Genomic DNA, 13,602 nt, shown 5'->3' with positions numbered 1-13,602 from the left:
TAGATACACACACTCTCACACTCACACAGTGTTGACCTGATAATGGTGTGGAAGCCGACAGCTGATTGGTCGGCCTGTGCTGGGACACCAACAGGTCAAAGGTCAAACCCTCAGATCAGCTGATTATCTTACCGGAGAAATTCCTGGTGGCCAACATGGTGGTCAAGATGGCTCCCTGAAGGAAAGGAGACAAGGAACACAAGAAGGAAGGCAGGGGAGAAAGGAAATGAGGGAAGGAATTACCAAAGAAAGGAGTAAGGAAGGAAGATATGAAGGGAGGGAGGACAGGAGGAAGTAGAGGAAGGGAGGAAGGAAGAAAGGGAAACAAAGGGAAGGCAGGGAAGGAAGGAAGGTCAGAGGAAAGAAAAAGCAAGGGAAGAAGAAAAGAATGATGGAAAGAAGGAAGGGAGGAAGAAACGGAGTGATGAAAAAAGAAGAAAACATGTGAACACATGTGACCTCTGACATGAGACATGTGACCTCTGACATGAGACATGTGACCTCTGACATGAGACATGTGACCTCTGACATGAGACATGTGACCTCTGACATGAGACATGTGACCTCTAACATGAGACATGTGACCTCTGACATGACATGTGACCTCTAACATGAGACATGTGACCTCTGACACGAGACATGTGACCTCTGACATGTGACATGTGACCTCTAACATGAGACATGTGACCTCTGACATGACATGTGACCTCTGACATGAGACATGTGACCTCTAACACGAGACATGTGACCTCTGACATGACATGTGACCTCTAACATGAGACATGTGACCTCTGACCACCCGAGACATATGACCTCAACCCCAGAGACATACTTGGCCCCTCTGACATGTGACATGTGACCTCTAACATGAGACATGTGACCTCTGACATGACATGTGACCTCTGACATGAGACATGTGACCTCTGACATGAGACATGTGACCTCTAACATGAGACATGTGACCTCTGACATGAGACATGTGACCTCTAACACGAGACATGTGACCTCTGACATGACATGTGACCTCTAACATGAGACATGTGACCTCTGACACGAGACATGTGACCTCTGACACGAGACATGTGACCTCTGACATGAGACATGTGACCTCTAACATGAGACATGTGACCTATAACATGAGACATGTGACCTCTGACATGAGACATGTGACATGACATGTGACCTCTGACATGACATGTGACCTCGGCGACATATGACCTCACAAGCATGGAACATGTGACCTCATGCAATGACCTCTAACATGTGACCTCTGACATGTGACCTCTGACATGAGACATGTGACCTCTGACATGAGACATGTGACCTGACATGAGACATGTGACCTCTGACATGACATGTGACCTCTGACATGAGACCTCTGACATGAGACATGTGACCTCTAACATGACCTCTGACATGTGACCTCTGACATGAGACATGTGACCTCTAACATGTGACCTCTAACATGTGACCTCTGACATGAGACATGTTACCTCTAACATGAGACATGTGACCTCTAACATGTGACCTCTGACATGTGACTTCTGACATGAGACATGTGACCTCTAACATGTGACCTCTAACACAAGACATGTGACCTCTAACATGTGACCTCTAACATGTGACCTCTAACACGAGACATGTGACCTCTGACATGAGACATGTGACCTCTGACATGTGACCACTAACATGAGACATGTTACCTCTAACATGTGACCTCTGACATGTGACCTCTAACATGAGACATGTGACCTCTGACATGAGACATGTGACCTCTGACATGTGACCTCTGACTGGGGCCCATGTGACCTCTGCGCGACCTCTGACATGTGACCTCTGACATGTGACCTCTGACATGAGACATGTGACCTCTAACATGTGACCTCTGACATGAGACATGTTACCTCTAACATGAGACATGTGACCTCTAACATGTGACCTCTGACATGTGACTTCTGACATGAGACATGTGACCTCTAACATGTGACCTCTAACACAAGACATGTGACCTCTAACATGTGACCTCTAACATGTGACCTCTAACATGTGACCTCTAACACGAGACATGTGACCTCTGACATGAGACATGTGACCTCTGACATGTGACCACTAACATGAGACATGTTACCTCTAACATGTGACCTCTGACATGTGACCTCTAACATGAGACATGTGACCTCTGACATGAGACATGTGACCTCTGACATGAGACATGTGACCTCTAACATGAGACATGTGACCTCTAACATGAGACATGTGACCTCTGACATGTGACCTCTGACATGAGACATGTGACCTCTAACATGTGACCTCTGACATGAGACATGTAACCTCTAACACGAGACATGTGACCTCTGACATGTGACCTCTGACACAAGACATGTGACCTCTAACATGAGACATGTGACCTCTAACATGAGACATGTGACCTCTGACATGTGACCTCTGACATGAGACATGTGACCTCTGACATGTGACCTCTAACATGTGACCTCTGACATGTGACCTCTGACATGAGACATGTGACCTCTAACATGTGACCTCTGCTGCGGACATGTGACCTCTGACATGTGCCCTCTGACATGAGACATGTGACCTCTGACATGTGACCTCTGACATGAGACATGTGACCTCTAACATGTGACCTCTGACATGTGACCTCTAACATGTGACCTCTGACCTACCTTGAGTTTCCTCCTTGCGTTGAACTTCTTCAGACACTCCACCGTCTCCTGTCTGTGCATACAGGATGCCACCGTGGAGCGATGCTAGGAGACACCACAAGTACACACACTTATACACACACACACACTTATACACACACACTTATACACACACACTTATACACACACACTTATACACATATACACCTCTCCTCCTTGCTCTCCTCACACACTCTCACTCCACACTCTATACACTCTCCTCACACTCTCACTCACACCTCCTCACTCACACACCTCCCAGGATCGGGGTGCTTGAGGACCTCGGCTGCCGTGATCCTCTTGGTGGGGTTGATGGTCAGCATCTTGTTGATCAGGTCTTTGGCTTCAGGAGTCACTGTGTCCCACTCGGGGGAGGGGAACTACGGGGGGGGGGGGGGGGCACTCTTTAGAGACTCATAAAGTAAATACGGCTAGTTAAGAGGGTCTGAGGAGAGGAGAGGAGAGGAGTGGAAAGGAGAGGAGGAGAGGGGAGAGGAAAGGAGGGGAGAGGAGAGGAGGGGAGTGAGGAGGAGAGGAGGGGAGAGGAAAGGAAAGGAAAGGAGGGGAGAGGAGGAGAGAGGAGAGAGGAAAGGAAAGGAGAGAGGAGAGAGGAGGGGAGAGGAGGAGGAGAGGAGGAGGGTTCATGTGACTACCATCATAAGCTCAGCAGTCTGCTGGTAGAGACGATGTTGATCTTCATCCCAGAACGGAGGATAACCCACCAACAGGATGTAGAGGATCACACCTGAGGGAGAGAGAGACACCTGAGACCCAAACACAGAGAGGAAACAAGGAAACAAGGAAACAGTAGTAGAATCCGAATGTGATCTGACCACAGGCCCAAAGGTCCACGGCTTTGCCATAAGGGTCCTTCCTCAAGACCTCTGGGGACAGGTAACCAGGGGTCCCCATAAAACCTACACCTGCCTTTGTACACACACACACACACACACACACACACACACGTGTCACAGAAAATTAGAGAATTATGTGAGAAAATTACTGGTTCAGGTCTTAGAGCTGGTTCAGGTCATAGAGCTGGTTCAGGTCTATAGACCTGGTTCAGGTCTATATAGCTGGTTCAGGTCATAGAGCTGGTTCAGGTCTTAGAGCTGGTTCAGGTCATAAAGCTGGTTCAGGGTCTTAGAGCTGGTTCAGGTCTTAGAGCTGGTTCAGGTCTATAGAGCTGGTTCAGGTCTTAGAGCTGGTTCAGGTCTAGAGAGCTGGTTCAGGTCTATAGACCTGGTTCAGGTCTATAGAGCTGGTTCAGGTCATAAAGCTGGTTCAGGTCTTAGAGCTGGTTCAGGTCTAGACTGGTTGGTCACAGGGGCTGGTTCAGGTCCTATAGACCTGGTTCAGTCATCATAGCTGGTTCAGGTCATAGAACTAGTTTCAGGTCTTAGAGGCTGGTTCCAGGTCTATAGAGCTGGTTCGGGTCTTGGAAACCAGTTCAGGTCTATAGGCTGATTCGGGTCTTGAACCACAGTTCAGGTCTATGAAACTTTAGTTCCGGGTCTTAGGCTGGTTCAAGGTCCTATGAAGCTGGTTGGGTCTTAGACCTGGTTCAGGTCTATAGGCTGGACCTGAGTCTTGACTGGTTCAGGTCTTGGAAACTGGTTCAGATGTAGGCTGGTTTAGGTCTTAGAGCTGGTTCAGGTCTTAGAGCTGGTTCAGGTCTTAGAGCTGGTTCAGGTCTATGAAATGATTCTGAAGGTCAACAGAGCTGGTTCGAGTCTTAAGTGGTTCAGTCTATGGAAGCTGTGATTCAGGTCTTAAACTGGTTCGGTCTATAGAGCTAATTCAACTCTTAGAGCTGGTTCAGGTCTTGAAGCTGGTTCGGGTCTATAGAGCTGGTTCGGAATGTAAAACTGGATTCAGGTCTTGGAAAAGCTGGTTCAGGTCTTGAAGCTGGTTCAGATCTATAGAGTATTCAGGTCTTAGAGCTGGTTCAGGTCTATAGAGCTGGTTCAGGTCTTAGAGCTGGTTCAGGTCTATAGAGCTGGTTCAGGTCTTAGAGCTGGTTCAGGTCTTAGAGCTGGTTCAGGTCTATAGAGCTGGTTCAGGTCTTAGAGCTGGTTCAGGTCTATAGAGCTGGTTCAGGCCTTGGAACTGGTTCGGAATCATGAAATAGTTCGGGTCTATAGAGCTGGTTGGGTCTTGAACCTGGTTTCGAATCTTAGAAGCTGGTTGGGTCTATAGAGCTGGTTCGAGTCTATATAGAGCTGGTTCAGATCTTAGGCTGGTTTGAGTCTATAGAGCTGGATTGAGTCTATAGAGCTGATTTCGAGTCTGACTGGTTCGGGTCTTAAGAAGCTAATTCCAGGTCTTAGAGCTGGTTCAGGTCTTAGAGCTGGTTCAGGTCTTAGAGCTGGTTCAGGTCTTAGAGCTGGTTCAGGTCTTAGAGCTGGTTCAGGTCTATAGAGCTGGTTCAGGTCTTAGACCTGGTTCAGGTCTTAGAGCTGGTTCAGGTCTATAGAGCTGGTTTAGGTCTTGAAACTGGTTCCAGGTCTTGAGGCTTTGGTTTGGAGTCTATGAGGCTGGTTTCAGGTCTGTAAGAGCTGGTTCAAGAATGTGAGAGCTGGTTCCGGGTCTTAGAGGCTGGTTCGAGTCTTGAGGCTGGTTTCAGAGTCATAGAGCTGGTTCCGGGTCATGGAGGCTTGGTTTCAAGGTCTTGAGAGGCTGGTTCCGGGTCTGTAGAGGCACGGTTCGGGTCTTAGACCTGGTTCCCTAAGTTCTTAGAGCTTGGTTCAGGTCTATAGGCCTGGTTCAAGGTCTGTAGAGCTGGTTCGGGTCATGTAGAGGTAGTTTAGTCTATGAATTTATAGTTCGAGTCTGTAGAGCTGGTTCGGGATACCATAGAGCTGGTTGGGTCTTCAGACCTGGTTCTCGGAATATAGAGCTGGTTCGGGTCATAAAGAGCTGGTTGGGTCTTGGAAGCTAGTTCGGGTCTAGATGTGGAGCTGGTTCAGGTCTGTGAAATGGTTCAGGTCGTAAGCTATGGTTCAGGTCTTGAGAGGCTGGTTTCGGGTCTTGAAACTGCTGGATTTCAGGTCTTAGAGCTTTAGTTCAGTCTATGAACCTGGTTCCAAGAGTCTATATATTTGGTTCGGGTCTATAAAACTGGTTCAGATCAGACAGAAGCTGGTTCGGGTCTGTCAGAGCTGGTTCAGGTCTTCAAAACGGTTCCGGATTATGGGGCTGGTTCGGGTCTTAGAACTGGTTCGGGTCTGTAAGGCACAATTCCGGAGTCTTAGAGCTGGTTCGGGTCTGGGAAGCTGGTTCGAGGTCTTGGAGCCTGGTTCAGGGTCTATAGAGCTGGTTCAGTCATAGAGCTGGTTCTGGGTCTTGAACCTGGTTCAGATATAGAGCTGGTTCAGGTCTTGAAACTTTGGTTTGAGTCTTGGAGCTGGTTTCCAGGTCTATAGAGCTGGTTTAAGGTCTTGGAGAAACTTTGGTTCAGGTCTTAGAGCTGGATTCAGATGTTAGAGCTGGATTTGGGTCTATGGGAGCTGGTTCGAGTCTTAGAGGCTGGTTCAGATTTCGGGTCTAGAAACTGGTTCAGGTCTGCTAAATTTGGTTCCGGGTCTTAGAGCTGGTTCTAAGGTCTATTGAGGTGGTTTGGGTCTTCAACCTGGTTCCGGCTCTTAGAGCTGGTTCGGGTCTATAGGCTGGTTCAGGTCTATAGAGCTGGAATTCAAGATGTGAGAGGCTGGTTCTGAGTCTTAAGGCTGGTTGGAGTCTTGAAGCTGGTTCGGGTCATAAAACTGGTTCAGGTCTTGGAGGCTGGTTCAGGTCTATAGAGCTGGTTTCAAGGTCTACTCAGGCTAGTTCCGGTCTATAGAAGCTGGTTCCCGAGTCTTGGAGGCTGGTTCGGGTCTTGAAACTGGATTCCCCTAAGGTCTGTAGAAGCTGGTTCCAGGTCTTCAGAGCTGGTTCCGGGTCTATAGAGCTGGTTCAGGTCTTCAGACCTGGTTCCGAATCTATAAGAGGCTGGTTTCAAGGTCTATGAAATGGTTCCAGGTCTATAGACCTGGGTTTAAAGATCTTGGAAACTGGTTCAGGTCTATAGAGCTGGTTCAGGTCTATAGAGCTGGTTCAGGTCTTACCAAACCAGGCCTGCTGGTCTCCCTCCACCTCGATGGCCAGGCCGAAGTCAGCCAGTTTCACCGCTGCTCCTTTCGACTTTGAGGCCAGCAGCAGGTTCTCTGGCTGGAGACACAGAGGAGATGCTAACATGCTAACTCTGCCCATTAGATTACATGAAAGATGCTAACATGCTAACTTGTTAGATTGCATGAAGATGCTATGTGCTAACTCTACCCATTAGATTACATGAAATATGCTAACATGCTAACTCTGCCCATTATATTACATGAAAGATGCTAACATGCTAACTCTGCCTATTAGATTACATGAAAGATGCTAACATGCTAACTCTACCCATTAGATTACATGAAAGATGCTAACATGCTAACTCTGCCCATTAGATTACATGAAAGATGCTAACATGCTAACTCTACCCATTAGATTACATGAAAGATAACTAACCCTTAACTCTGCCCATTAGATTACATGAAAGATGCTAACATGCTAACTCTACCCATTAGATTACAGGAAAGATGCTAACATGCTAACTCTGCCTATTGGTGTACATGAAAGATGCTAAAATGCTAACTCCAGCCAGACTGGTACCTTGAGGTCTCGATGGACGACGCCCATCTGGTGACAATGTAGCACCGCCTCCAAGATCTGCTGGATACAGTGACTGTTCACAGAGAGACAGAGGTCAGAGGTCAGAGGTCATGTGTGACACACTTATGTGTATTTCTTACCTGGCATCAGCTTCACTGTAATATTCTCTGGCTACGATATCTTCAAACAGCTCTCCACCCGTCACCCTGAGAGACGAAGAGCAGGGCACATGGAACAGGAAGTGACATCACACACTCGTCATTTAAAGTAGGACATACGCCGTGGAACAGGAAGTGACATCACACATCATTTGTAGAAGAAGAGTGTAGCAGCACTCACAGGTCAAAGATGAGGTAGTGGTGAAGCTCCTCTGAGATGCTGTCATGGAGACGCACTGCAACAAGCAAAGAATCTCTGAGCCAATCAGAAAGGAGCTGGATGCTTTGTGCTAAGCTAGGCTAACACGGGATGACCCTGATATCACACATCAAATACATCCTTCATGGAGTGAACATGAAGGGGTTAACGCCATGACAGCGGCCAGGAGGAATTTTTCAAGCCGCAAGGCCTGCGTGAATTTGATGATTCCCCATTGATCCCGTGATTACGTGATGCTACCGTGGTCCCGTGGTCCCGTGGTCCCGTGGTCCCCATGACCTCCCGGCGGTACTCGTGAGGATACGTGGTCCCGTGGTCCCGTGGTACCCAGCGGTCCCGTGGTACTCGTCCCGTGGTCCCGGTAGTGCCGATGTTCCGTGGTCCCGATGGTCCCGTGGTCCCCGTGGTCCCCGTGGTCCTCGCGGTCCCCGCGGTCCTCGCGGTACCCGTGGTCCCCGTGGTACCCGTGGTCCCCGTGGTCCCCGTGGTCCCCGTGGTCCCCGTGGTCGTGGTACCAGTGTGCATTTTCTACCTGTGTGGCGAGACTACTGACTACTTGGATCCTGCTAAGTTTCTTCTTTAGATTAGTTTATCTGCTGAGTTAGTTGTATTTGTTGTTTGGAGCTGCTGGATTGTTGGTCTGTACTGTTTTAGGATTTGTTTTGGTAGAGAGGTGTGTCCTGATTACTGACACCTGAATCTTCACTGATTGACGGCGCTCATCACCTGGTTTCAGTGAGTGTCATTTGAATACCAACGAGCAGAGGCGGTGTCCAACGCGGCTGGAGGTGGTGGCAACAACGGGCTCATGCCGGATCGGGTCTTTGGCGGTCATCGGACGAACTCGGGAGGACAAAGAACATGAGAGTCTTCGTTGAGTCAGACTCGGGAGGACAAAGACATCGGAGTCTTCCCTTGAGTCAAGACCGGAGGACAAAGACATAAGGTCTCCCGTTGGAGTCCAAGACTGGAGGATCAAGACTGCAGGTCTTCCGTTGATCGAGACTGGGAGGACAAGAACATAGGAGTCTTCCGTTGGATTCGAGACTAGGAGGACAAAACATCAGTCTTCCCTTTAAAACTAACAAAAACAAGGAGTCTTCCTTGGAGTCAAGACTGGAGGACAAAGACATAGGAGTCTTCCGTTGGGGGCAAGGATCGGGGGACAAAAACATAGGAGTGTTCCGTTGGGGTCAAGACTGGAGGACAAAGACATAGGGGTCTTCCGTTGAGTCGAGACTCGGAGGACAAAGACAAGGGGTCTTCCTTGGGTCTTTTGGTGTGTATTCCACCATTTAGTGAATATGTGTGTCTTTTCCATACCTGGGATCTCTACCGTAGTTACTATAGGACTGTCATTCATGTGGAACCCCCCCTCTGTTATCCTTCCTACCCCTTCTCACACCCAGCACCTGGGCACGGAGGCCTCTGGGAAATGTCAGTCAGCCAACCGCAAGGCCGACTTCATCTCTTTGCCTGGAGCAGTCGCTGACTTCCTGGCCCCACTGAGACCTGGATCACACCCGAAACACGTCACCCCTGCTCTCTCCTCGCCTTCTCCTTCAGCCACCCAGACCCTCTGGTCGGGTGGAGGTACAGGTTTACTCATCTCACCCAAATGGTGTTTCTTCCCCACCGCCCCCCTTTATCCCACTGACTTTTTAGTTTCCCTGCTGTGACGTTACTCATCCGGGTTTAACTTCACATTGTTTCTACCGTCCCCTGGTTCTTTGGGAGATTTCTTGGGGAGCTAGACGCCTCCTTTGAATTTTGGGAAAACGGCCCCCCCCTTCTGGGTGACTTTAACATCCAGACAGAGAAGTCATGTGATCTCTTCCTTGTTTTCCTTTAAACCCCTCACTCAGTCCCTCCCCCCACTCACAAAGCCGGGAACCACCTTGACTACATTTTTACAGAAACTGCTCTACCTCTAACCTCACTGTGACTCCCTCCATGTCTCTGACCACTTCTTCATTTTTTCTCTCTCTCGCCTTGGTACTGACAACCCCCCCATATCTACAGACTCTGCACCTGTACGCGCAACATTCGCACCTCTGCCCTCCCCTGGCCTCCTCTGTCCCTCCTCTCCTCCTCTGTCCCATCTGCCTTCCCCCAACTGGCAGACACTCTCCCCTTCCCTGTCTTCATCTCTTGATTCTCTTTGTCCTTTTAAGACAAGACCGGGTTGAAATCCTCTCCCCCGTGGTTGTCGGACTCGGGCGCCGAGAGAGCCACCCTCGGCCGGAAGAAAATGGCGAAAAAAAAATCAAGGGGAAAACTTGCTCTTCATCAATTTTCTCTCCTCCTTCTCTTCCTCTATCTCTGCAGCCAAAAGCTCGTTCTACCTGACCAAAATTCAGTCTTCCTTCTCTAACCCCAAAAACTCTTCTCTATCTTTTCCAACCTCCTTATCCCCTGCCCTCCTCCTTCCACCCTTTTGCCCAGCACTTTTACAAACAAGATAGACATCCCTCCTTTACAAATCCATCTTCTATCACCTCACCCAAAACTAACTTCTTCATCCCCCTCTTTTCCCCTTTCACCCCTTGTCTCCCAATCAAGTTCTTAGCTTGGTGACCTCCCCCACCGACCACCTCGCCCCTTTACCCCCTCCGCTCCCATTCTCCAGGCTATTGCTCCTGACCTTCTGACCTTCCTCACCCATCTTATTAACAGCTCCCCCTCAACTGGCTGTTTCCCTCTGAAGGAGGCGAGTCAACCCCTCCTGAAGAAACCACCCGACCCGCTGAAGTCAGCAACACAGACCGGTTTTCTTCTTCCTTTTTCTCCAAAACTCTGGGCGAGCTATCTTGAGCCAAGTGTCCTCCTATCTCCACAGTAACAACCTTCTTGACCCCCACCAGTCTGGATTCAAGGCCGGGCCCCCGACAGAGACGCCCTCCTTTGCTGAGCAGCTTCACACTGCTAGAGCAGCCTCTCTCCTCTGTCCTTATCCTTCTGACCTTTCTGCAGCATTTGACACCCTGAACCACCAGATCCTGATCTCTTCTCTTCAGGACCTGGGGATCTCAGGCACTGCACTCCTCTTTCTCTTCCTACCTTAAAGACCGCACCTACCGGGGAACTTGGAGAGGATCTGTGTCTGATCCTTGTCCTCTCACTACTGGGGTTCCTCAAGGCCCGCCTGGGTCCCCCCTCTTCTCTCTGTACACAAATTCTCTCGGCTCGTCATTGTTAGGGTTCTCCTACCATAGCTATGCGATGACACCCAACTGATCTTCTCGTTTTCCCCCGTCCCAAACAAGGTGGCGGCGAATCTCTGCCTGTCTGACTGACATCTCTCAGTGGATGTCTGCTCACCACCTGAAGATCAACCCTGACAAGACTGAGCTACTATTCCTTCCAGGAAAGGCTCCCCACCCAGACCTGACTACACCTTCAACAGCTCTGTGTTGGCCCCACCCGACTGCCAGGAACCTCGGGGGGACACTGACAGTCAACCCCCGACCCTCCGGCCCCTTGGTACATGCTGCACAACATCAGGAGAATCGCCTCTTCTTACTCAGAAGGCGGCCGGTTCTGTCCAGGCTCTGGTCATTTCACGCCCGACTACTGCAACCCTCCTGGCTGGTCTACCTGCTAAGGCCATCCGACCTGCAGCTCATCCAGAATGCAGCAGCTCGACTGGTCTTCAGCCTCCCGAAATTCACCCACCACTCCGCTCCTCCGTTCCCTTTCCTGGGGTAAACCCCCGGCACACCCGACCCCCCCGGCCGCAACAAGCCTCCCTTTTCCTTTTCCTAAAACCTCGAGCAAATTTCCAACCCCCTACCCCAAAGCCCCTTTTCCCCTGCCCTGGTTAAAGGGGGAACGAGCTCCCCCCTGACATTCAACGCAGAAAGCCTCTCTTTTCCCGCCTTTAATTTTCAACCCCTTTTTCCGACATTTGGGAAAAAAACCCCCAGATTTGCCTTTTCCCCAGGGGGGGATTTTGGGATGCACTTCTTTTCTTTTTAAAAGCCGCCCCTAGGGTTAAGGAAAGGATTCCTGTGTTTTTGTTTTTTGGGTTTATCCCGGGGGGTTTAAAGGCCCTTTTGGGTCCCTTTTTTGGTAAAAACCTTTGCATTTTTAAGGGTTTAATGAAATGCCGGGGCCCCCCGGGGTCCCCTGTTTCCCGGGTAAACGGGGGGGGTCCCCTTTTGGTACCCCGTGGTTTTGGTACCCCTGGTCCCCCTGCCAAATGACCCCTTTTCCTTGGAAAGGGCTCCCCCCCCTGATGTTTCCCCCCAACGGGTTGTTTTGGGTTTGCTGCCAGGCCTTTGGGGTGAAAGGCAAAAAAACCCTCCCTCCCCAACAAACACCACAACACAGGGAAACCTCCTCTTTTCTGGGGGCACACCCCCCCCCAAAAGGCCGGGTTTTTCCCCCCCCGATTAAACCCCCCGGCCTCCTTTAAGGCCACCCCCCACCATAAAATCACACCATTCTTCACCCCCCAAATTCACCCCACCACCCCCCTGGACTTTTCCTTTGGGGGCTAATGTTAAAACAGGTTTTTTGCTGTTTGGGTTTTGGGCCCGGTTTTAACCCGGGAAAAGGGAAAAAAACCCCGGGACAGCTGTCGGAAACACCCAAGAGGCCCGCATGGCAACAAAAATGGGGTTTGCGCCGGCCCCAGTGGGGGCCCCACTGACACGGGACAGCGGGAAGTCCACATTTCCCCCTGAGCAAAAACACATTTAGACATTTGGGTTAAACACAGTTTCACCAGTGGCACGGGATTGGCACGGGGTTTTTGGGGTTTGGCATTTGGGAAGTGTTGTTCCTGTGTTTTTTTGGCGGTTTTCCTTTGGGGTTTAAAAATGCACAGGAAGCGCTTTGGAAAAACGCTGTTGCTGTTGTTTTTGTTGTTGGGGCCCCCGGGGTTGGGGTCCCCCTTTGGTAGGGGCCCCGGGGTTGGGGATTCGGGGGACCCCAATTTGGGGCAGCATATTGGGGTGAAACAGCGCGCACGGAGTCCCCAACCAGGTTTTGGGGTTGTGAGTGGCTGGGAAACAGTGTCCAGGTAAGGCATTTTTCCCCCCCCAAAACCCCCCAAATTTTGTCATTTTGTCTTTTAGTTTTTCCCTCCCCCAAAGGTATTAACCGATTTTTGGGGCCCCCTAAAACCCCCAATTTTCCCCCAACTCATTCCCACCCCCAAACCTGAAGAAAAAAACCTTTTAATTGTTTACGGTTTTCCGCTTTTGGATTTGGGGTTGCCCTTTGGTTTAACCCCCAAATTCCGGTACATGAAAAGCCCCCTGGCTCCAAGGAGAGGGGGAGATTGGGACCAGTTTCAAAAAACCCCGTCCTTGGTGGAATGAACTCGAAATAAATTTATTTTTAAAATTTTGGGGGAAATAAAAATTGAAAATATTTTAAAATTGAAATGGAATTAAAACCAAAAAATGGCGATATGTAGGGGGAAGGACCAAAAGGAAGGATAGGGTGGGGGCGGGGTTGGGGGAGACCAGAGGGGGAAGGCGGGGGTATGGGGGTCAAGAGAAGGTTTGGTCCCATTGGAAGTGGTTCTTGGGGGTTGGGGGATTTGGCGGGTACGGGGGTGGGGGCAGAATTTCCGGGGGGGCCCAAAAGGGGGCTTGGGGGGAAACGAAACGGGGGGGAAAAATCACTTTTCTCAATCGGGGGGAAAACACCACATTTTTTCGGCATTAATTTTTCGGGGACAAAATTACCTTTTTTTTTGGAATCAATTTTTACAAAACATACAGGGGTAATTGAGGGGTTAAAACAAGATTTTTTATTTTCATTTTTTTTAAAGGGGCAGGGGTTTACAAAAAAAATTTTGACCTAATACAGCTTTGAA

At 49.8% G+C, this 13,602-nt stretch overlaps 1 protein-coding gene across 1 annotated transcript; it reads right to left on the bottom strand.

Annotated features, from left to right (window-relative positions):
• Positions 1–87: 87 nt before the first annotated feature.
• Positions 88–8,607, bottom strand: LOC130210158 (calcium/calmodulin-dependent protein kinase type II subunit alpha-like). Its single transcript, XM_056440151.1, has 11 exons — positions 8,527–8,607; positions 8,077–8,304; positions 7,734–7,852; positions 7,535–7,600; positions 7,395–7,467; positions 6,809–6,911; positions 3,536–3,619; positions 3,353–3,447; positions 2,954–3,082; positions 2,685–2,768; positions 88–175 (listed from the first exon to the last, which is right to left on the bottom strand). Exons 1-11 carry the CDS (start codon positions 8,605–8,607, stop codon positions 116–118), a joined length of 1,122 nt encoding a protein of 373 aa, XP_056296126.1. The 3' UTR covers positions 88–115.
• Between the last annotated feature and the right edge of the window lie 4,995 nt (positions 8,608–13,602).

The sequence above is a fragment of the Pseudoliparis swirei genome, chromosome 3 (genome assembly GCF_029220125.1).
Source record: "Pseudoliparis swirei isolate HS2019 ecotype Mariana Trench chromosome 3, NWPU_hadal_v1, whole genome shotgun sequence".
NCBI classification, from domain to species: domain Eukaryota; kingdom Metazoa; phylum Chordata; class Actinopteri; order Perciformes; family Liparidae; genus Pseudoliparis; species Pseudoliparis swirei.
The sequence above is the reverse complement of the archived record's forward strand: the minus strand, read 5'-3'. Positions and strand labels throughout refer to the sequence as shown.

Excerpts from the sequence above, each read along its gene's own strand:
- LOC130210158 (XM_056440151.1), bottom strand. The coding sequence starts at position 8,607 with ATGACCGCCAAAGACCCGATCCGGCATGAGCCCGTTGTTGCCACCACC. Across the intron at positions 7,601-7,733 it reads CACTACCTCATCTTTGACCT|GGTGACGGGTGGAGAGCTGT; the intron begins GTGAGTGCTGCT and ends TTCGTCTCTCAG. Across the intron at positions 176-2,684 it reads ACGCAAGGAGGAAACTCAAG|GGAGCCATCTTGACCACCAT; the intron begins GTAGGTCAGAGG and ends CCTTTCCTTCAG.